This window comes from Plectropomus leopardus, chromosome 24, assembly GCF_008729295.1.
Source record: "Plectropomus leopardus isolate mb chromosome 24, YSFRI_Pleo_2.0, whole genome shotgun sequence".
NCBI lineage: Eukaryota > Metazoa > Chordata > Actinopteri > Perciformes > Serranidae > Plectropomus > Plectropomus leopardus.
Window position 1 is genome coordinate 5,559,423 of NC_056486.1, and position 23,984 is coordinate 5,583,406.

The 23,984-nt window shown below is 38.8% G+C and overlaps 1 protein-coding gene across 1 annotated transcript in view; it reads left to right on the forward strand.

Moving 5' to 3' along the window:
• The window catches only part of ptgfrnb (prostaglandin F2 receptor inhibitor b), a 71,825-nt gene extending 49,056 nt beyond the window's left edge, over positions 1 to 22,769 (forward strand). The window contains exons 12-15 of the mRNA XM_042512948.1: positions 16,810 to 16,996; positions 17,097 to 17,215; positions 17,317 to 17,367; positions 19,445 to 22,769. Coding sequence (XP_042368882.1) covers positions 16,810 to 16,996; positions 17,097 to 17,215; positions 17,317 to 17,367; positions 19,445 to 19,557 — 470 coding nt within the window. The 3' untranslated portion in view covers positions 19,558 to 22,769. The remainder of the gene's footprint in view (positions 1 to 16,809; positions 16,997 to 17,096; positions 17,216 to 17,316; positions 17,368 to 19,444) is intronic.
• The last annotated feature ends 1,215 nt before the right edge of the window (positions 22,770 to 23,984 follow it).

Below are 23,984 nucleotides of genomic sequence, written 5' to 3' on the forward strand. Positions count from 1 at the left end.
GTAAGTTTGATATTTTTTATTCTGGCCCCTCATTTCCCATGCTTTTGTGTCTGACGAATGCGAACAGTCATTTATAAAAAAAATCAAAAGTCCAGTAATAAGCCAGATTTAATTTATTTCAATCATTTATTTAAACCAAAACAGAGTTGGGGATTGTTGGAACAGTGGAAAGAAGAACTAAGTGTGCTTGATGATGATACATTTTTATTTCAGTGTAGTCTGGTGGATTTGGCCGTGGCAACTTTGGGGCTGGTTCTAAACAAAAAGGATCCTACTCTTTAACAAAAAGGTCCATCTCTGAAGGGATCATTTCACAATTTTGTCATATACCTATAATAACAATCCTGCCTGTCAGTGACAAAAATAAGCACTTTTCATGGACATTAACTAACAGTGCATAATTGTCCAAAGAGGTCAAATAGCAGCCTGTTTCATGGCTGCCGGCTGCAGCGCTTTGGTAATATTGGACCATTTTAAAAATGCTTGAATCCAATAAACACATAGGAAAATATTTGTTCAAAAATACAGAAGTTACACTTAAAGGCTTCAAGAACAATTAAATCATCTGTACACTGTTGTTTCATCCAAGACTCACATAATTTTGGTTGTGATGAAAAAGGAGCTTTGAGAGACTTCTTGTTAGGCTTTAGACTTTAAATCTTGTTGATGTTTGAGTTGCACTTAGCAGTTTCACACATTGATAATCCCAGACAGCAGCTGGTAGGCAATCCAGTGGGTGTGTGCCTGAGAGAGCTACAGACATGATCAGTAGTTTTCAATTCACTTTGAGACTTCAATCACAGTTTTGTCTTTCATCACTTCCTGTCTGGAGATTTCCAACCACTGACGGTATTGACATCAGAATTAAATGTGGATATATATGTCAAATCTATCTCATTTAGTGAGCACCGGCTGTTCTTGTCTCCCCCAGTTTGCGATCGCTGCAATCGCTTTGTGTTTGTGCTGATTTCCTGATCAATTTTTAGCTTAGATTAACACACAAGTGTGTTTGTCTCTGAGCGACTGTGTTTTTGACCCCGCATTGTTTTGCTTTGAAGTGTTTCTCAGCGTGCTTCTGCTTGCGGACTCATAGCATCCATTACTGCTGGAATGACTGGCATGTTATTGCAGTCACGGCAGCGTGTGTCGTCGAGATGCTGCATATTTAAAATTGGTGGCGGTGAGATGACATCACCATTAGAGATATTTTTCCCTCCTTTTTGAAGCGCTGAAACTATGACAGCTGATTTCTTTCTCTGCTTTGAAATTCTTTTGTTAAAATAACTGCATACCTCTCTGATCCTCTGGGGAGAAAATAAAGCTTTGTACTTCACTTGCTCACACAAAGACGCTCTTTTTAACGTCGGAAAATAAGGCACAAATTGTCAAGTGTCGATCAGGCTGATTCAGTTTAGACTCAGTGTGAAAATGATGTCAAAGGGACTAATCAAGTGAACTAAAGTTTTTGTGTTTTCCATTTTAAGACATCCTGTTCTCAAATAGTTTGTATCAGTATGCTCTTTAATACTATGATGTAATCGAGGAATTTGCTGTTTGTTTTGTTTCATACCTTCCTGGAAAGCAGCTCTGAATAAAAGGTGGGGAGGTATGATCTTTACTATGTGAACACACATTTGAACCTCTGTTTTGCAAAGAGTGACGGCTGGAAAAGCACGTTTTGATCACCAGTACAATAGTGCAAATGCGTTAGATTATCATGTTGTGTTCTCGGTGGTGTTTTGACATCATTTAGTCCTTTTGTAAATCCTTAACTTTACATAACATGCTGCAGAGGTAAGTGTTTAAGGAAAGGAATTTAAAATTTATGTTTGTCAGGAGAGGGATTGTAATGAAACTTGAATAAATCACCAGTTCATTTGAATTTAATTGCATTTGTTTGACAATTCCAAAGAAATTAAATTTCGTATTTTTTAAGGAAGTTTGATGTAGTATTTTCCAGAAGCAGCTTGGGGATAATCTTAAAAGGAAGCTGGTTGTGGTCTTGCAAATAGTGACCCTCCAAGATCTTCAGTCTTTGCAAAATCTTACAGTGTGATACCAGAAACTCACATCGTCTTTAGATGTGGGAGGCTGTCAGACTTTAGTCTTTTTTAAAAGCCTTTTTAGAGTCTTTTCAAAGTCCTCTAGTGTATAGCAGGCGTTAATTGACCTCAGATCTTGCACAAACTCTTACATAATGATGTAAAAAAAAATCTGCCGACATTTCTGTGTTACTCATAATCAAAGCACAAAAAAAACAGCTTCCGTCGGCTCCGTACTTTAAGTTACTTTTCCTTAATGAAACAAGTATAGTTTTAAAGTCCTAATCAATGTATTTTACATAATCAATAGATTAAATGGCTATTCGAAATGTAAAAAGGGGTCACTCCAGCCAACACTGCAGCTCTCCTCAGCTCTGAGGCTCCTTCTGCTTCTTGTAGCTCATTGTTTTGTGTTACGGCACATTTACTTTTTTGGTTAAGTCCCAATGTTCTCAACAGCATTATTTCCAGCTGCAGCATGCAGTTTTAGGCAAAAAGCCTCGTATCAAGTGATTGCTTTCGACCTGCCTAGCATTAAACAGCAGATGGGCAAAGTTAGCAACTAGCTGGTGAACACAATGGAGCATTTAGCAGCTAAAGATCTGGATATTTTCCTACTATTGGCCAAAACAGAACAATAAGGAGAATAACTTTTGGACATGATTTCATCTTGTGGCCGCCAACAAGACTCCAAATGAATGATGCTGTATAGAGAATTGTTTGTAAACATTTTTTTTTCCTAATTGTTATGACTTTGTAAGGTGGTAATATGTCAAAATTGTGTTTATAGCTTGTCTCGCTGCCCCCAACTTGCCCAAAAATGAATTAGAAACAGCTTTAAACAATTTAACCTAATGAAGCCAATTTTAAAAAGTCTGTCAGTTGTCATTGTTATATGGACCGTATTCAGTTTTGCCTGCATCATCATTTTCCAAGATCTTTGCTGTTGTTTGTTAGGTGTGCTCTCCCACTGTGTCATGCAATAATGGCTGCAAATAACATCCGTACAGTTTAATGAGGAGAATAACAACAGTTTTGTTTGTTTAATGCACACAGGATTTACTTACCAAACACCTGGCCACATGAACCATATTTTAAAATAACTCTCTGTGTGGTAAGTTTAACGACACGGCCTTCTCTCCTCTTTTGGCTCCTCCACTCCTCATTTCCTCCACCCTCCCTCCTCTCCACTGTCACCAAATTACCCAGCTGTCTTTGCAGGGCCGACAGGCAGCCGTTAATTAGCCAATCTCACGCTCCGTTAGCCGGCCGGGGAGACAGAACGAGGTAGAGGAAGAATAGACGACGAGATGGAGAGAGAGGAAGAGAAGGTGGGAGTGAATAGGAGAAAAGTGGAGGGAGCTAAACAGATTGTTAAAGTGAGCGAGAGTGGAAGGGAGTGAATAGAGGAGGCAGTAAATGGAGGAAGAGTGGCTCGATGAAGAGCATGCAGAGTTTCCTAAAGAGGGAGACGAGGAGGAGAGGAAGGCAGCATGGGAAGAGCTGAAGAGAGCTTGGACAGTTAAGAATATGAAGTGATGAGGTGATGAGAGCGGATGACAGGATGTGATCGTGATTTTTGTGATTTTCACTGCATCAGTTGTTTTTCTTGAACTAATAACATCTGATAATGGTGACTTTCTTTTTTTAAACGGTTCCATTCAGAGCCACAAGTGTCCACGGCCGATAAAGTCAAACTTGTCATCACAAAACTTCTATATGAGTCCAAGTGTACTTCCTGTTGGAAAGTTTGTTAATGCAGTAGCCGACAGGAAGTAAACAGGGGCCGAAGCTGTCACCCTAGCAACAGAATAGCAATGAAAGACCAAATACTCGTAACCTCATGCCAGCAAGGAAAGTCACTTCTGTGTAGAAAACTTGCAATTGTTTTCAATTACGGAGATACTGTATGTTAAATTAGCATGTTTCTTTCTGTTCTGTCATTTTCAATCCTAACTGTAACATTTAAAGATATATATTCAAACACTGTGGTCAAAACACTGAAGCTAACTATTCACTGCTGTGGAAGGTGCTGCAGCAAAATGTATTTAAGCCACCCAAAAAAAAAAGAAAAAGAAAAATTCAGCTGAACCTTTTGAAACATCAATTGTCTTAGAAATATTTTTTTAAAGAGCGAAAAACATCTCAAAAACTTCATTGATGATTACAATTTTTATATTGAAAATTATGCTACGGAATATATAGTATATATATGATATTTAAAATTTTTATAATTTTTTTCAGGTCATTTTATTTTTTTAGTGATTTTTTTCCCTTTTTTAGTGCTAGTTTTCATGAAATTTTCTTTTACCTTTTTAACTTTTTTTGCGCAATGGTTATCGTAATTTGTTACAGAAGAAAATCAGTTTTTGTGCAACCATCTTTTCGATGAATTTTAAAGTGCCTCTGAAAAACCTGTGTTTGGGGCAATAGAGACTATATTGTCATTAAGCCTTAGAAATGCAGATTTGTCCTTTTTTGAAGAATCTTAAAGTCTGTATTGATCCAAATGTCCTATTTGCTTTCATGCTATTTATGTTTCAGCTCAATTCTCCAACTAAATTGATGCAAAATGCAAGCGGAGTGATAAAAATGATCAAATCCAATGTTATTTTTCAGTTATAGAGGGATAAATAGTTAAAAAGTTCCATCTGCTATTAGTTCGCCCCATTTCAGAGTTTCAAAAGCAGCGTGAGAAAACATCCAGATGAAAGTTTCATGCAAGTTTTTCAGTCGTCATTTATTCGTTTGTCATCAAAAACTGCTTTCTAGTATTCAGTGGCCTCCAGATGACTGCAAAAAATCAAACCTACCACTTCTTTTCAGGTGTTCAGCAGAAGCAAAAGTAGAGTCTTGACTGGAAACATCAAACACTGTCTCACTCTGGACATTTATACTGTAGTAAAAAAAAAAACTAGAGCAAATAGCAGCTACCCAAACATAAAGAGAGAGATGGAAGAGGGACATAAAAGCAGGAGTGGAAGAGAGGAGAGGACAGTAAAACACAAATTGAAAATGTTGAGCAGATAGTCCTAAACAGCAGAGCGCTGCCATCATTTTCACTCCATTAGGTCCTCCAGTTAAACAGGAATGGGAGCGGACACGTAGCTTTAAAGGATTCCTCCGAAATGGCAGACTTCAGTGCGATCAGGCTGCAGTTTGTAATGGAAGAGTTTCGACAACAACATGACCGCAGTCAGGGGCTTCTTCTGGTTAAGTTTTCAGTGGAAGTCAGTTACAGGAGGAACCCCAGATGAGTGTCAAAAGTTGGAGGGCTATGATTGATTTATGTGTCAAAATGCCAAATGTCTCAAAATATAGACAGGAGTGTTTATTTGACTCAAACAGCCAAATACCTGATATAACTTTTATATTTTCACTGTCTACAATGCATTTATTTTTCTCAAAAATGTTACTGTTAACAGTTTTATTCTTGTGAAATAAACAGTTTTCACTATATTTTCTGTAATACTATAACCAATATGACACAACCAGTTAGTCCCCATCAGCCTCCACTGATACTGCTGCTGGACCTCCTGTGGGCCTTAACTACACACAAATGTACTTTGGGAAAAAAACAATACAATACTAGTTTTCAGGGGGGTATATATGGGAATATATTTGATTTGTTTGATTTGTGTTTTATGCTCTTGGATTTAAGAAAAGTCAAAAAGAATGTGGATTTAATCATTACTGAATTAAATGTAAATATAAATATAAATGTTATAGGACAGTTTTAGGACAGTTTAAAAGTTGTGATGCTTTAGTGTTAGAGTCTCAAGAAACTAAGAAGATTGATACATTATTTCCTCTTATGCCAATCTTCAAAACTAACACTTTGATTCATGGCAGTCTGGAAAAGACTGAAGTAATATTTAAACTCCTTACTGCAATCTTTGCTTGTTTTTACACCCTGCTAATGATCAAATCCATTTTGAAAGATGCTAAAATAAAATATATATCAGTGCTGGCTTAATGAAACCCGCATCAGTGTAACTCGTGTATTCATGTTGTGTATTCAGAAGGCATCTGCAAGTAAAACATGCCAAATATCAACTAAAATTTGCATTCATTTACTGGAGGTCTTATTAAGCATGCAGCGAGCAAGAGGGGAACTTTGCTTCCCAGCGGTTTTGTTTCTGTGAGGCTAAATAGTGTTTTTATAGTGTTTAGTATTCCACTCTACCAGCGCTGTCCTGCTTTATGGAGCAGAGAACACACACAGTTTCATTAGAAGCACTGGTGGTAATTGTCAGTCTTTTGTGTGCATGTGTGTGTGTGTGTTTCAGGCAGTTACACGCCTTGGACTCTCCTCGAGGGATTAATCCAGAGAAATCCAATCAGACTGTCTTCATTTCCACAGACAGCCATTTTAGTTTTATTAGCCCAGACAGGAGCCAGATATTCTATTAGAGATGCACTGTAGTTCCTCCTCAGCCGTCCAATCAGCAGGATCCCCTCCTCCTGCTTATTGAAGCTGCTCACCACTGAAAACAGTGCTGCTAGTAACAAAGCTAAAAGAGTTGTGAAGTCTGACAGATCTTGTTGTCGTCAGTGAGGCTGTCAGCTGACTGCTCCGCTCATTACACCTGTCAAAACTGACAGTTTTCCTACTTCCTACTTACACCGTCACTGCGCTGTTTGACCAAACTGTCATAAAACTTTATATATAACGCTGGTGATATTCTATATTCAGATCTATATCTATTTTTAAAAGTATTTTCTGTTAGCCTGAAGCCTTTCCTCTGCGCTGTATGTAGAGCTTCATAGCTTCTTTGCATATGACGTCATACATCACTGAGCAATCCTGGTGTACGGCATGTTGTGTGACCACTTCTGACGGAGGAGGTGTATACGCTAAAAACTCTGCAACGATCTCTCTCCAAGGTCTTTTTATGTGTCTTCTGGGCATTGATTGTTTCAGACTGAGGTGCTGCAGTAAAGGGCAGTATGAGATGTGTTTTTTGAACATTAAAACATGTGAACATATTTAAGTAAAGTCCCAAAATACAAATATGATCCCAAAAATGAGCACAACAGGGCCTCTTTAATGGATGATGTCGATTACGTTGATGCACCACTTAAGCCCTAGATGTTAGCTGTCATATTGTGGACCACTGATTGCTTGTTATGGCCAAATTATCCCACATTCATCTGCTAACAGGCTGTCTTGATTTTGAGTTTGTCAAATTGCCAACAAGCCTTTGATCACACTTTATTCAGTCTGTTACATCTCCCTTTAACTGCAGTAATGATGTTTACACCTGCCTCTTTAGCAACACACACACGCACACACACACACACACACACACACACACACACACACACACACACACACACACACTTCTGTTTTTCTGAGTCTCTGTGCAGCAAGGCGTCAAACACTGTAGCTTATCAAGTGACTGTTTGGATGGGAGTCAGAGAGTTCATCGGTTCATATAGGGGTGTAGAGAGGTCTGTATGGGGGGACGGTGAGAGTCTGCATTCAGCAGAGGAACAGCTGTGGGCAGGAGACTGTGCGTCAGCCTGCTGGTGGGGGATCAGATACTCCTATAGCACCTCCCATGAGGAGGGGGCGGGGGTGTCTCTGGTGATACTACGTGCTCTCCGAAGACACAGCTTGAGATGTGCTCACATTGCTGAGGGCCCTCTCGCTGTTGATTTACGGCTATGTGATAAACAAAATAATCTTCTCAGTCACTAAGTATTTTCAAATCCCCTTTCCTCCCTCCCTCCCGCTCCTCATTCTCCGTCCTCTCTGCCGTCAAGAACAAAGAAAGTAAAGGATGGAGGCTAACTGTGAGAAAGCAGAGGCTTTCTAATTATAGCTCCGTTCCTGGAGTATGGGTGTCGTCTCTGAAACAAGCAAGCCGAGTTCATGCGTCAGTCCTGCAGAATTATGCAAAGTGCGTCTTTGATCATTAACGGCAATGTCAGACACTAACCTGGTGTTATCACAACGTCAGAGAAGCACACATATCTTTTGACTGTCAGCTAGTTTTTAAAAGATGTGATTATATAAGAATAGAGTCATAGTGATTATATAAGGGATTAAAATAGTTTTTGTGCATCTTGTCATCAGAAAACATCTCTGTTCAAGTAAATATATGTAAATGTGTTACTCCCATAATAATGGGAGTTATTTTTACCTGATCGTAAACAAATATTCAAATGAAAATAGAACTTCACCAACAATGCAGAAAATAAAAATGACTCTCTAAAGCAGGGGCGTCTAACACGCGGCCCCCGGGCCAGAAACGGCCCGCCAAAGGGTCCAGTTACAGAACTAGGGATGTCCGTAGTTAAAAAGTGCCAAAATGTACTATATAACTGTTGTTTACCTAAAAGCATGGTGGCAATGAAATATTATTTATGATTCTTTATCAGCAGCATAAGTAGCAACTCATTTATGTCTCGATTATTTTCTTTACTCTTTATTACCCAGTGTTGTTGGGGTGGTTCTTAATCTAATTGAAACCAAAGCTCTTCAAACACCATCATTTTTTCCTCTCACCTCCAGATTCTGCATTCATATGCTGAGAAACCTATCTATATATAAAGATTACCCACGAGAAAAGTTTGCACATCTATCAGTGATTCACTTGTAAAGGCTAAGAGGTGTCATTTTTCAGGTGCAAGTTCAACATTGAGCAGCCACTTCATGTAAAATGCTGCTTCAGAAGGGTTTTTCAACCTGACCAGAACTCAATTCTCTGGAAAAAGGGATAGTTATTCTGGTGATATTTACAGATATTGAACATTATGCAAAAAATAACAATTACAATATTAGCAGGCTGAGAATTAAAGACTGTATCAGACTTATATCTAAAAACATTATTGTGAAACCCTGCAGCTAAGGCACTGTCAAAACGTCAGTTTAGTAAATGGTTTGTAAGGCAGGGGATATCATAACCTGCGTCCTCAATGGCTTTTAGTTTGATGTGTTGATGCCAGCATCACAGTCATGTCAATGAGTAGTAGACTGGCCCCTTAATGCCGTATTTTATACTAGGTAAAAATGTTTATGATACATTATATAGGTTTTGATATTATTTAAGTTTTTGCAGCCGTTTCTGTGTATTTTGAGTGGTGTGTAGTAGTAGACTAAATTTGCATTACTTATTACGTTATTTCTGTTAGAATGCAGGCTAAATTATGTACTATGGCTATGGTGCTGTAAGGCAGTTGAGTGCGCATGAAAAATGAGTATAGGATGACATATTTTATCATGTAGGAACCGTTTTATGCGAGATAGTAAGGACATCAAGTCGGTAGTGGACCAGATAAGATGTGATAATGGAAAGACTTTGCCTGATGCATTTTTTATGTATTCCAAAATAAACCTCATTTAAGTTTTTTCCTGCCTCACGTGAGCACTAGGATTTGACAAAATGGAGCTGGAGCACGAGTCAAAACCGAGACACCTTGCAGACTAACTGTAATAGTAATTATGGCGTGATGAAATAGCCACGATATTGCTCTTATTTCTGTTAAGACATCTCATGCTGTTTATCATCCTTTTTGTAAACAGATGAATGTTTTAAGAGTGTGCTTCTTTACACTAAGAGAAGAGAAAAAAGGGAGGTGTTGTTATTTATAGATCATTATGTAATGGTTTTACTGGTCTGGCCCACTTAGGATCAAATTGGGCTGTACGTGGCCCGTGAGCTAAATGAGTCTGACACCCCTTGGTTTAAGGATATTTGGTTCATTAAAGTCTGAGTCTTATTTCTGTTTCATCAGTGATGATAACGTACTCAGCAAAGTAATTACTGAGATATGGGAACATGTCGCTACAATAACAGATTGTAAACAAGCCAACGGTTTATCCAGATTATCCACTTTATTTGGAGGTGAAGCTGAAAGTGAAGTGCACCTGAAATGTTGCTAATGATCCCTCACTGCACAGGAACACTGTGTGCACACAGTTACAGTAAACACTGCAGGTCAGACTTACAGTCTCTTATCTGTAGTCGATGTTTTTAACACATAGTTTGGGTAAAAGCCTTTTTTTCTCTTCCAAATTATCATGTTTTCAGCCTGTCTGTCCCAAATATGTTTTTTACCCAAAATCAGAGTCATTTAGTATTGAGTATCTGCTGATACTTAATCTTTATCTGATACTTCAAGTTTTCTGGATTATATGGCTGCACAGTGCACACTTTAAGACAGCTTCTTTAAAGTTATTAAAATTGATCCAATGTAAAGCCTTTGCTTGAGAATTTCAATAAATGAATAGCTCTGCAATGCATTAGCTATTTTATTAGCATTATTTATTTATTTCACAAAAAAATATATAAAATTACAAACATTGTCTTTAATCTTTTCGCCGGTCTCAGGGGGAGTATCTGTCCCTTTAAGAGAGCAGGCCGATTCTCCAGGGTTTGTAACTTCAGTCTGAGTTACCTGAATGAACTGTATTCCCTGGAGTGTTTATTTTTGTCATCTTCACATCTTTTTGGCGGATTATTTTTCATTAATACATAAGCCATGTTGGCTTTTTGCTTGCATACTTGCAGTGCTGAATATGGTTTTTAGTAAGGTTTTTACTGCTGTCATCCTCTCTCCTCGGAGCAGGGCTGAGAAACACCATTTGCGATAGTTGAAGGCAAAACACGAGATTCTCATACTGAGCTTAAATGGAGTGCTCTTAACTTTGGTAAATAGCATTAATAAACAGGATCATACTGTTGCTGTGTGTGAAAGTAAAACACCTATGTGACAGCTGACATAAAACAAAGGATTGGATTGGGCTCTATAAGCTAAATATTGCTGATGCAGATCAGTTAAAAAATGCCTTGATCAGCCCTGAAACTGATGTTTGAGATCATATCGGGACATCTGTAGTGTGAACTCATATGTCTAGCTTCTTTTCAGCAGTGACTATTAATAATAGAAATGACAATCAAAATACCAAAATGCAGACCCAAATTAATATCATGGAATTTTTCTTTCATAACATCAAAATGGTCCAAAATTTGCAACAGTTTCTTGTCTTCATCCTTTCAGATGAGAGAACATTTGACAGGCTGACCCAGTGCAGTCATTCAGAGAGATTTGTTTATTCATCATTTTCACCCATCACGAAACAGAACCTGCCTTTTTTAACAATACTTTACCTTTAGTGGGCAGTTTATTCTGAGTTATGGTCACAATATGTCGTACACTCAGCATCCTCTTTTGAACTTCACCCGTTGTAATTCATCCCGTCCATCACTAGCACCAGGTGTGAGTTCAGGACGTGATCCTCACATCAGGTCACTCTGAGTGCGCACCCCTGGAGATAAATATTCTTATCATAGCAATCCTTCATCTGGCACGCACTGATGGGAGCCCTGACTGATAGATGGGTCCAGTGTGCTGGAGGGGTCAGGAAAGCCTCCACCACGCCCATCCGGAGGGTCTCAACGGAGTATAGACTTACTTTTAGGCAGAGCTCATGTGTGGACAACATGTCTGCCAGGAAAACAGCTTGAAATACTTATTTTTTTACCCGAAATGTGCTGTCAAAGATTAGTTTCCCATTGACATTCAGTCCAACCAGTGTAGACTATAAATTCATTGATAATTCACAGCTCTTTATTCAAGTCCACAACCACCACAAACCTTAGTTTGCAATAAAGTCACAATGAAATGAGATCTAAGTTTGCTTAATGAGATGATTATTAGGGAGGGCAGAAGTGTTGGACAATTACTTTATCAATATATGCAGATTATTTACTCAATTAATTGTTAAAAACTTTGGAAAATTTTCATCGCAATTCCAGAGCATGTTTTTAGATTTTTGTCCAGCCAACAATCCAGAAGCTGTTTTGTTGTAATTAAAGAAAGGGAAAAGTAGCTGTTTTGCACATTTGAGAACAGTTATCCTCAAATCACTCACTCGATTTAAAAAATGATTGAGAAATTATTAAAAAATTCACTAAAAAGCATGCACTGCCGTAACCCATTCACCCGCCTCACTCAGTGTCACCTCCTTTTTTCCTCCTCTGTGATTGGATGGAGCTCTCGGCTACTTTGTCTTTGTGCAAAATAAATAAATAAAAATGATGCCCCTCTCTCCACTGTCCTAATGCATCTTCAGCACCACCATCATCATCATCGCCCTCAGTTTTGTCAGATTTAACAGTGTGCAGGAGAGCTTTTTTATTCTGATTTCCTGTGTAGATGAGAAGCAGAGGTATTTAAATTAGTTCTATCTTTTCTGTCTTTGACAGTTGACATTAAAATTGTGGAACTTATTATTTCCTTTAAATTAATAATCAGAAATTCTAGTCATTTCTGCCTACACTTTGACGGTTGTGCAAGAGTTTTAGACGCTGACATGTACTGCACGATTATTTCTTTATATGCATCTACTGAAGTGAATTTAATTTCTTTAAAAAAAAATCATTTTTTCTCACATTTTGATCATATCTAATAATGCCCTCCAGCTAATTTTTAGATCATTTCCTTTTCACCTTGTACTTTTTTTTTTTTTTTTTACTTTTTTTTTTGCTGTTTGTAAGACATTTCTTGCTCGTTAGATTATTCTGTGTTTCTGAAAGGATTTGAACCAATTTTCTTAGATGTCAGAGGTTTAAATGCTGGTTAAACGTGTCTTAATGCAGCACAGGGAAACTGATGTTGATCCAGGTGTTCAAGGGTTACCAGAATTATAACTGGAACAATATATTTTTTTGTTTCATGGGAACTTTAAAGCGTCACATGGCCCTGACAGAGTTTTCAGATCATGCTATATCTAAAGACGACAGGACACTAAACTAAAACCAAGGCCAGTGTTATTACTGCTGCTGCTGCTCGTGCTACTACCACTTTTTAATGATGTAGCACTTGAATATTAAAACCATTAGGGAAGAGAGGGAGAGAGAAATTGAGATGTGATTCATTACTCTGCTGTGGGTGAGTTCACTCCTCTCCTCCATCTTTCTCTTCATTATATTATCTTCTTTCTCCCTCCTCATTTCTCCATCTCTCACTCTTCCCCTTTTTTTTCTGTAATTGTTTTTTATCATCATTTGTCTTTTTTTTTCTTTCACGTTGTCGTTCGCAAATGTTCTCTTTATTTTTTCATCTGTATTCTCTATTTGTCTCCTAAATGACAGAGGATGACTCAGTCTGCATGGGGTTTTTATTGTGCTTCTGTGTGTGTGTGTGTGTGTGTGTGTGTGTGTGTGTGTGTGTGTGTGTGTGTGTGATAAAAAAAAAAAAAAAAAACAAATAAAATTTCTCTTACAAACTTTAATTAAAAAAAAATTTTCAAAAAAAGAAAAAACAACAAGAAAAAAAAAAGAACAGAAAAAAAACAAAAACAAAACAATTCAAAGAAAAAAAAAACAAAAATCGAAAAACAAATCGAACAAAAAAAAAAAATGAAAAAAAGAAAACAAAATTAAACCTTCCCCCTCCCCAAAAAAAAACAAGAAAATAAAAAAAAAAAAAAAAAAAAAAAAAAAAAAAAAAAAGAACAAAAAAACAAAAAAAAAAATTTTTTTTTTTTTTTTTTTAAAAAAAAAAAAAAAAAAAAATCACATGGCCCTGACAGAGTTTTTTCAGATCATGGTCTATATCTAAAGACGACAGGACACTAAACTAAAACCAAGGCCAGTGTTATTACTGCATGCTGCTTGCTCGTGCTACTACCAGTTTTTTAATGATGTAAGCACTTGAATATTAAAACCATTAGGGAAGAGAGGGAGAGAGAAATTGAGATGTGATTCATTACTCTGGCTGTGGGTGAGTTCACTCCTCTCCTCCATCTTTCTCTTCATTATATTATCTTCTTTCTCCCTCCTCATTTCTCCATCTCTCACTCTTCCCCTTTTTTTTCTGTAATTGTTTTTTATCATCATTTGTCTTTTTTTTTCTTTTCACGTTGTCGTTCGCAAATGTTCTCTTTATTTTTTCATCTGTATCCTCTATTTGTCTCCTAAATGACAGAGGATGACTCAGTCTGCATGGGGTTTTTATTGTGCGAAAGTCTGAGCATCCACAAAGAGGCAGTGATGGAGGGAGGTATAGAGATTTGGTAGACAGGGAAAAGGGAATCACAGCCTTTTGACTTTAAACCTGTTATTTTCCTCAGACTTCCTGTGCTTCTCTCTCTCTCTCTCTCTCTCTCTCTCTCTCTCTCTCTCTCTCGACGTCTTGCTCTTGAAAATAATTAGCTCGCTCGCCCCCTTTCCAAAGATTACATCTATTATCACAAATTCTCTCTTGTCCCTGTTTTCTTTCTTTTGTCATCACTATCCTCCTTTTTTTCTGTCGCGTGTCCATCTCTCTGTCTTTTCTGTCTTTTTGCATGAGAGGAAACAGCAGCTGGAGTGTGTTTAAATGTGGTGATAATGGAGTTGTTCTCCTGCTTTTTGGTTATTTTTTTTTCCTCATCGTAGTGAAATCAGAGCTGCATTGTGTATCCAAAAATAACGCTCTCTCCCTCGATTTCCATGCTAAAATAAGTACACTTACACTTCTCTGTATACTTGAAGTGTCATCACATGTGATGACATCACAGTGTAACATAAATTATTCTGCGTCTTTTTTAAAGCTGTTAAAATGATACATTAAAATTCCTAACTGGCCTGTTTTGGTAATAAATATGTCAACATAAATAACAGTTTAACATTACTAATAGCAGTCGGGCTGTTAACTAAAGTAAATGTTAGCTTTAGATCAAGACTTCATGAAGCGAGTACTTGGACTTTCAGGAAAAGATTGACTCTTGAGTGATGATGTCATCCTGCACAACTTAAAGCAACTAAAAACAGATAAAGGTATCTGAAGTCTTTGAACAGTGTGTTTTTCTACTAGTTCTGGGTAATACATTGATATTATGCTGATACAGTGATATAAGACAAGAGATCTTAAATTTTGGATTTTGTAATATTTTGAGTGTTGTCCTTGCCTGGTTTTAAAGGCTGCATTACAGTTAAGTGACTTTCTGAACTTTACAGACTGTTCTAGCTGTTGTATCATTTTCCTTTACATACATTGTCATTATATACACATTACTGATGATTATTTATCAAAAATCTCATTGTGTAAATATTTTGCGAAAGCACCAATAGATAAATATCATCAAAATATTGATGTAAAAGTGTTTGATCATCAATATTCTACAACAAAGGCAACAAGGGGAACAAGGGTTTCCCACCACGGTCATCTGCCACCATATCTTTTTTATAATTTTGAAGCTGCAGCGTTCATCAGGAGCACAGTTGTACTATATTCATACCCATCAGTTATGCACTGCACCACAGTCTCGGAGTGCAGAGCATACTCTGGGCACAAATAGATGTCATGTGAGTGAAACTTAATCGTTATTTCAATCAATCAGTCGTCATTTATCTGTCACGTGAAAACAATACATGGTGCAATGTGAAATGTGATTCCATTAGCTCCTTTAACTTGTGCACTGTGATTTTGTCCTTTCCATGTCTTCTTGCATCTTTCCTTTATAATTGTCCATGATTCCAGGTTGTTCTGGTAATTCATGGTTTCTGGTTATGTAATGATTTAACTGTACACACACCCTCACCTCAGCAAGATGATCTGCAGGATTCCTGAACTCAGCAGCACCGCTCAGTGAAATGTACAGCAGTTATTACCTGGACAGGGAGCACCTTACTTAATTACGCTCGGTCCAAACATTTGCTTTCACCTTGCTCTGTAGCAGCTGCTCCTCTCATCCATCAGTCTGATCTGAACCGCCCTGACCGCATCAACAAACCAATTATCCTCTCCGAGACATAAGCATCATAAACTGCAGCTGAAAAGGAACTCACAGAGCTCCGCCAATGCTGTGTTCACAGATTAGAAAAAATATCCAAATTTAGAGGGGGCATACCTCTCCCCTACCCCTCCCTGGCCCTCATGCAACAAATGAGCGTGCCTCAGCCTCTTAAAGACAGTAATGTCGGCCGACATCAGTGGTGGTCCAGCAGGTCTCAAGGGTTAACCTGACTTTACGATGTATAACATGTGGAGTTGAAACTGGACTGCTGGAAGTGTGGAAGGATGTCAAAGGTCATCATCCAGCTATGATGCTGTGATTGGAGCATTGAGGGAAAGACACAGTGCTTCTGATCTCTTAACTCTATCTAACATTAACACTCTGCATATCCTTGAACTGAAACTGCTTTGCAACCTTTGAAGACGTATTTCTGCAGAAATAGAAATGTGAAAAGACTTTGTGGCTTTGAAGGTGGTTGGAGCTTTTTGTTGGCAAATAACAACCAAGCAAACGGTCAGTTTTTATTGTTCTTTTTAAATATCACAGCCTCCTACTTGGTCTTCCAGATGGTCAGTTTATAAATATCAAACTCAAGAGGTGACTCAATTTATTGACTTTTGCCGCCCAGAGGAATATTTTTCTTTTTTGGTTCAGTGATGCTGCTCCAACAAAGAAGTGTATTCCCAATAATACATATCATGTATGCTTCACTCCTCAGTGGATTCTCTCTATGTAGTTGAAGACACTTACTTATAATATATTGGATCTACGCCGTCATCTTTCATATTACAAGGGTTTTTATTTATTTACTTGTTTTATATTGCCTCTCTCTGTTGTGGGGTGTGATGAAGGCTGGGTATGCTTATAATGCTCGCTGCTTTTATTTTTATTTATTATCACCTGCTCATCTTTATTTTATTTTATTTTTTTATTGGTTTGAGTTGTTTCATTCTGTGTTATATATGAAAAATGTAATAAATATGTTCTTTAAAAACATCGCAGCTTTGCTTAGTGTTCTCTCTCTCTCTCCCTCAGATGACCTGGCGTACGAGGTGCGTTGGTTTTTCACCAGGCTCCGCGGAGGAGAGACAACGACCCAGGTGGCCAGCGTGGACCGCTTCGGCGTTGTGAGGAAAGACACACGCAACTCGTCCAGTGACGTTTCGATAGAGCGGAAAGACACACACACATACATGCTGAACATTCATGGCACTCAAGACAGGTGAGTATGGTCATGGGTAAACGGTGGATTATCAGCAAACATTTAGTTTTTGTTCATGGTTGCAGCCTAATATATCTCTGTATGCCTCTGTGTTTTTCAGTGACAGCGGTGAGTATCATTGCATCGCCACTCCCTGGTACCTGTCAGCCTCAACGGGAGCCTGGACTCAAGCTGCAGAGCTGACGTCATCCCGAGTCTTCCTTACAGTCAAATTTGCAGGTCAGATTACTGAACTGATGTTTACTTTAACCACATCTTTCTATTTTTATGTTATTTGCTCTGAATAAACACCAAATCTGTATTTCTCTCTTCTTCTGCAGTGTGGGAGTCCCTAAAGTTGCCCCTCTTATACGGAGTAGCAGCCTCAATAGGTAATTAAACCATCATACACTCACTATTTAGGATTTTAAGATGTTAAATTACTACTGTTCAGTGTTGTATTCTCTGGTGTATAGTGTGCGTGCAACCTATCAACATCCAGTTTGTTGCTGTTGCCATCAAGAATTACAACCTATGATAGCTTGTTTCTGTAAGCTGGCTTATTATACTGTTGAGGTAGATGACCAAAGTATTGAAATTTAAATAGTGTTTCCAGTGAGCACAGCAAAATATCCCTGAAAATATGTAAAAGTTTGGGTTTTTTTGCTCTCACTGTCAGCGCGGACTTCCCCACTGAAACTGCAGGCTGACTCCAAACTACAGTTGCTCTTTTTGTGCTTGACTCGCTGACAGTGCTCAGGCTTATTTAGGACACATGTCTGATAGCTGGCAACACCAGTGCACAGTGGATTTAAATAAGACACCAATCTGATTTTGTTTAGGCTGAATGTAGCCCATAACAATCAATAAAATATGCCTTAACTGGCACTGATGCTGATGTTGTAAAAGGGATGAGGACTTCCCGAGTTACTATTCATAGAGAAAGTCTCTGTTTAGAGGGATCTGTAGTCGATGCAGTACTGGTGGCTGCAATAGTGTGTAATATTGATACTAGTTCCACTCAATCCTGAAAATGAAGTGTGAAGGAAGCTGCAGCTTCCACAAGGTTTTATTTTTGTCCAATCACCAATGTTCAGCCCTGCAAATTTCACTCCAACAGTAAATGAGCCATCAGAAAGTTTATACACCCAGAGCAGGGACTTTATGGGGCCAGGAGCTAAATTCAGACCCCGGCTTTTTGTTTAAATTTATGGTTATACTTTTTTTTAAAATTTTATTTTTATTGTCATCGCAGTGCCTACTTGCATTTATGAAGATATCACAAAAGACTGCAATATTGCACCTTCAGTACTGTAACATTGTGTTAAATCACATCCTGTCTGTAGAGGCTCTGTTGTCTGATTCCTGCCATGTTATTAACTCTCTGGCCAATCAGACAGAGCCCTTGCCGTTAGGAATACACAGGTGAGGTTTATCAGACTAGTGTTTCACTACTCTGCATGGTTGAAGGAGGAAAATTGAACAAGATGAATGCAGACAAAAGTGCAAAAGCCAGAGAGGGACTGGTGCCTAAATTAATAGCACGACAGCTGTCTTCTGGATACAGGGGAGACAATGTGGAACAAGCATAAGTACTGTGCACACGCCTGAAACATGAACTAAGTACTGTTGGATATCTGTTTATTTATTGAAAGTGATAACATTATCATATATTACATATTTATGCCACCGTGCTGGCTATAGGCTATATATTGTGTTTTTGGGTATTCTGTAAGCATAAACATTTCATTCTGGTGAACAAAATGAAAGGATTTTTTTCAAATTTGGTACCAACATCCACTTGGACACAACAATGAACAGCAAGGGTCAAATGTGACCTGGTCCATCTTGTTCTAGTGAATGTAGTATCGCAAGAACACCTTGAGGAGATTTCCTAACATTTGACGTAAATGTCCAGTTGGACTTAAGGATGAACTTATTAGAATTTAGTGGCCAAAGGTTACTGTGACCTCACAAAACTCAAGAATTCATACACTGTGACAAAATCTTACACAGTTGTCAGAACAGGAAATAATGATGACGTCATCCTTTTGTGACCATTACTTGACGTCATACCTCAGGAGCAGGAGCAGAGACATTCGGTCAGATACTGAATTGGTGACACTAATCTTGAAACTTTGCTGAGTTTCTCTGTTGCTAGGGGGAATATTTGTAACCGCATCTGTAACTTTAACTGCAACTTGACTGGTTTGCAAGGCGGTTTCCTTACATTGTGCAGCCCTACTTAAGACGTTCGATATATCGCTGTGGTGGACAGGCTTATAGTAATACCAGTAAAAGCAGAAGAAAACTAAAAAAAGGAGTTTTGGTGATTTAAACAGCTCCTGTGCCAGCTGTGGTAGTATTTGTAGTATGTATAAGTAGCATTAATTGCAGCAGTAGCAGAGGTACTAGTGGCGTAGGAGTGGTGTTGGTGCTTTTGGTTTTAACCTTGTCATGTGTCTCCAGGTGTGGGCCTCTTCTCTCTGGTCCTGGGTCTGGTTTGCGCTCAGTGCTGCTGCCGCAACACCACACACACTCCACGCTCACGCAACAAACTGATGGACCTGGAGATGGACTGACAAACACTTTCCCCCGCACCCACACACTGCAGCGCTCACAGGAAACACCACCATACACACAACAGACACACGCCCGTAGACGATTTCTGGGACACCCAGTTGTTTCCATGCGACGGACGTTGGGAGTAAAATGTATCGCTTTGGAAACAGAAGCCTGACTTGTCTATCACAGTGCTTCACGAGGTGCTCAGGGTTGCTCGGCTCTGCAGTGGAGGAGCAGGGGACTTTTATAAGCACCAATGAGACTTCTTTGAAGACCCATTGAAATCTGTGGCGCTTCCAGTGAATTTTACAGATAGATTTGCTCCCCGTTAGTATTACAAGAAGCTCTGAAGAGTTTAATTTTTGAGGAACATTTGGCCTCTGAGACATCACTGCCACTTGGGAATAAAGGACCACGAAACAGATCTGCTGCCTCTGTAACCACTAGGGATAACATATGGAGCGCTCAGGCTGGACTACTTTTTTTTTTTGTCTGACGCCAAGATTCGAGTCTCACAGAGGAGTGGCACACCTCGCACCTTGATGAATTTGCTTTTTTGCGGAAGCGTGGAAAATTCAAGGGGTGGTTGGTGTTGGAGAGACGAAAATATTGCTGTTTAGTCACATGGGTAAAGTAATTTTGTATTTGCAGCGACTGTGGATTTAGACAGCCTGAGCCTTATTCCCGTCACGTTCGTACGGGCAGCAGAAGTCCTAGAAAGTGCTCTGCGTGCTTTCCACACGAGAGGTATTGCACTACCACCCCAGAGTATTCCTACCTTAACAAAAAGGACAATATTTACTTTTATTCTCTAGTTTTTTGAAAATTAAGAGATTTTAAAAATGAGAGACATTTTTAAGCTTTACACAGAGATATGCAGTCAGTGTGTTTGTGTGTGAGATATACTGTACGTGGTGCCAATATTTGAACTGTCGGAGGTGTGCTTGGTTCATATCACCAGATCAACACTTGAACAGCCACTCAAAGTGGCGACAGCAAGCACTCTGCTTTTCTAGATATTCCGAAATGTATCCTGCTGTTATTTTGCCAGTCTCGTGTGTGTTGGTGTGAGTGCTGTGCTACAGTATGTGAGACAAAGAGTTGCATGTACTGTTTTATAACAACAGACTGGTGAGCAACACAAGCCTTTCCTGGGTTACATTTTGATGACGTCAAGTCTTCTACATCCAGATTTTTCAAACTCGCTGTCACCAATCGAGACTCTTGTGTGCAACATGAGTCTGTGTCGGCTCTGGTGCAAGAAACTATTCATGTTTTGATCAGGAAAATCATGCATGTTTCTCAGTTTTGCTTTTTTAAAGGAAAAGTTAAATATTTTGGGAGCTACATTCATTTGCTTTCTTTCCACAATTAGAGGATGTATAGCAATCTCACCTCTGTGCATTAAGTACAGAGCCTAGCCTAGTCAACCATGCTCTGCCTCAGTGCACAGACACAAATTTCATGTCAATCCTTTTCTAAAAAAGGAAGCCAATAAGTTTAGTTCCCAAAATGTTAAACCGATCTTTTAAACATCACGGGAGATTAGTGAGTTTAAGGGGTAGGTGACACTTTTGTAAATCCTCTTGATGTCACTTTCGGTTTAGCTAGTCTAACAGTTCTTCATGTTTTTAGTTTTAAAGGTCTAGTTTGTAGGATTTAGTGGTGAGTTTGCAGAACTGAAACTTCTGTGTGCCAAGCTTTTATGAGAGTTATGATGGCTGACGTGAAAACACAAAGGACCTGTCTAGAGCCAGTATTTGGGTTGTCCATTCTGGGCTATTGTAGAACAATGTTGCGGACTCCACCATGGGAGAGGTCATGCTTTGAACGTAGATATAAACAGGTTATTCCAAGGTTACGAAAACAGGATTTTCTTTTCTGGTGATTCTAAACTCCTGAAAACATAGTTCTGAATATTGTATACCATTTCTTCCAATAGATGCCCCTAAATCCTACACACTGGACCTTTGAATTTTGCTAGTAAACTAGAAACATGATCAGAAAACTTAAAAGTTTCAGAGATTTTAATTCTAATATTTGATACAGCCCTTTCTAAATATTTTGAGATATTTTATTTCTGCTCTTTCAGAAAAAAGTCTTACTTTGCACTTAAAAGCTAAAACTGAAAATCATATCTGCAGAACAAAAAACAGCTGATCATGAAATTTCAGCTGTCAGCGACACATGTCAGCTGTGTTTTTATAGCAAATGAATGAATCCTATCACGTTGACTGCTGTGTGAACGCACACTCACAGCTCCAGCAACAACACACAAAGTGAGGGAACTTGTGTCCAAACCCAGCAGGACCCAAACAGACCTGTTAGGTTTGTAATAAGATGCGCCAGGCTGTGTTTCCTCCTTCACTCACTGGGCTCGGACAACGCTTTGTTTGATGTTTTTAAATAATTTTAAGAGGTATTTTAAGCAACTATCTGAAGTTTATGAGCAATATCAGACTGTAGTCAGGTCTCTCAGCTCAAGTAGAGCTGTACTCGGGACATATTTTTCACCCTTAGTTTGAAAGATTGGATACTACATATTTAAACCATGCATCTGTCGCCTGCTCTGCTCTGACTTTGTGCACAACCGCCTCTAATTTGGCCTGGCCAGGCAGCCTGTGCTGAACTTTAACAATTATTCAATCAGAACACAATCCATAATCCCAAATCCAATAATAATTGTCACTGATGACACTCAAAGAGTTTATTTCAAAGCTTCAGGAAACACCAGACAGACCTGTACACATGTTGCCATCATGTTCCAATTATATTTTTCTTCAGTTCAGGACACTGAGGGGTTAAACTGAAAACCACTTTTTAGAAATGTTAATACAATATGTGTGTTTTGGTGTGATTGACGGTGACAGTTACTTCAAAAACTTCAGCACGTCTCCATAAACCCTCTCCACAGGTGTGTGTGTGCCTCTCTGTGATAGAGCTGTTGCAGTTTTCAAACTGGGTTTTACCACTATCACACACACACACACACACACACACACACACACACACACACACACTCACACAGTCACAGTATTGGAGCACACAGGTAAATAATTGGGCTCTGTGCCAAATGCTCTTAACGGTAAACAACACACACACACGTAGCATTGATACACACCTCTCAACATGTCACTGCAAGGTTTCCCCAGTGTCCTTTTAGTTTGTCATTTTATTGCAATGATGAATCATGATGTTTTTTTTTAAATAAATAGATTTGTAAGATGTATTCATTTTGTACATTATTTTATATGTTCTGATTTTATTGTGCTTTTATGGTAATTATGATGCTTTTTTAAAATTATACCAACAAGCAAAAGCCATTGTCCCAGTGATCTCAGTGTGGGCTGCGCTGTCTTCAAAATACTTGTCGCTGGTGAGTACCGCTTGGACAAAAAAGAAGAAAATGAAAACTCAGCTCAGTTGGTGGTACCAAAAGAAGTACCAGGTGTTATCCACGACTTTTGGCAGTAATCCCTGTTTCCCTTTTTTGTTTCCCTTTTTTAATGACAGTTACAGATGACAGCCCTCTGATGGTATGAACAGGTATTTCCTCGCATGTTGGTGCAGAGTGCACAAGCCAGTTGGCCATCGGCTGAGTAGTTTTGCTGTGTGTTTATCTGCTACTTTTTAGCTGAGACAACGTGAGGCTGTGCGACAGTCAGCCTTCGTTGTTACCAGTTTTCATGCCTCCGTGCTGGCGAAATCCGAGGACGAAGGCATTATGTTTTTCAGTTTGTCTGTTTGTATGTACATCGGATTCTTTGGAGCACAAAAACTCAAGACGCTTTGAGGGAGTTTCTTCCAATTTGGCACAAACATTCACTTGGACTCAAGGATGAGCTGAATAAATTTTGGTGGTCATAGGTCAAAGCTCAATGTCCTTGTGATTTTCATCCACAGCATCACTAATATGGAAATTGAAGCCAAATTCATAGCATCTTCCCTATGCACCAGATTAACAATTCAAGAAATCTAAACTAAAAACACTTCACGAAATAAGGCAATCCAATTTTTCCGTTGTCCTGAATGCTTTCAGTCTGCAGAGAGGTAGAGGCAGATGAAGCTGTTCAAGTTGCCTTATCCACCTCTCTGTGTCCTTGTCTGTGTCGTTCTTTTGAACGCAATATCTCAAGAACGAACAGATTCGAATCTGGAGGTAAAAACTGAAGTCATAAAACATGTTTTTGCCCATAACTCCAGAACCATGGCTGCTCAACTCAAAGCTGTGCTGACTGTATAGATTTCCTTTTGCCAGGTGGAAGATGTGTGAGAATCATCCATGTTTTTACAGACATGGATGTAAACTGTAAGTGCAACTTGACTTGTGCACAGAGGCATATAACCGTGTGGCGGTTTATCTAGTTTGATGTATTTTTGGTGTGTCTGGGTCTTTTGATATTTAAAGACACGTAAGCAGTATGCCAACAAAAACTTAAACTGT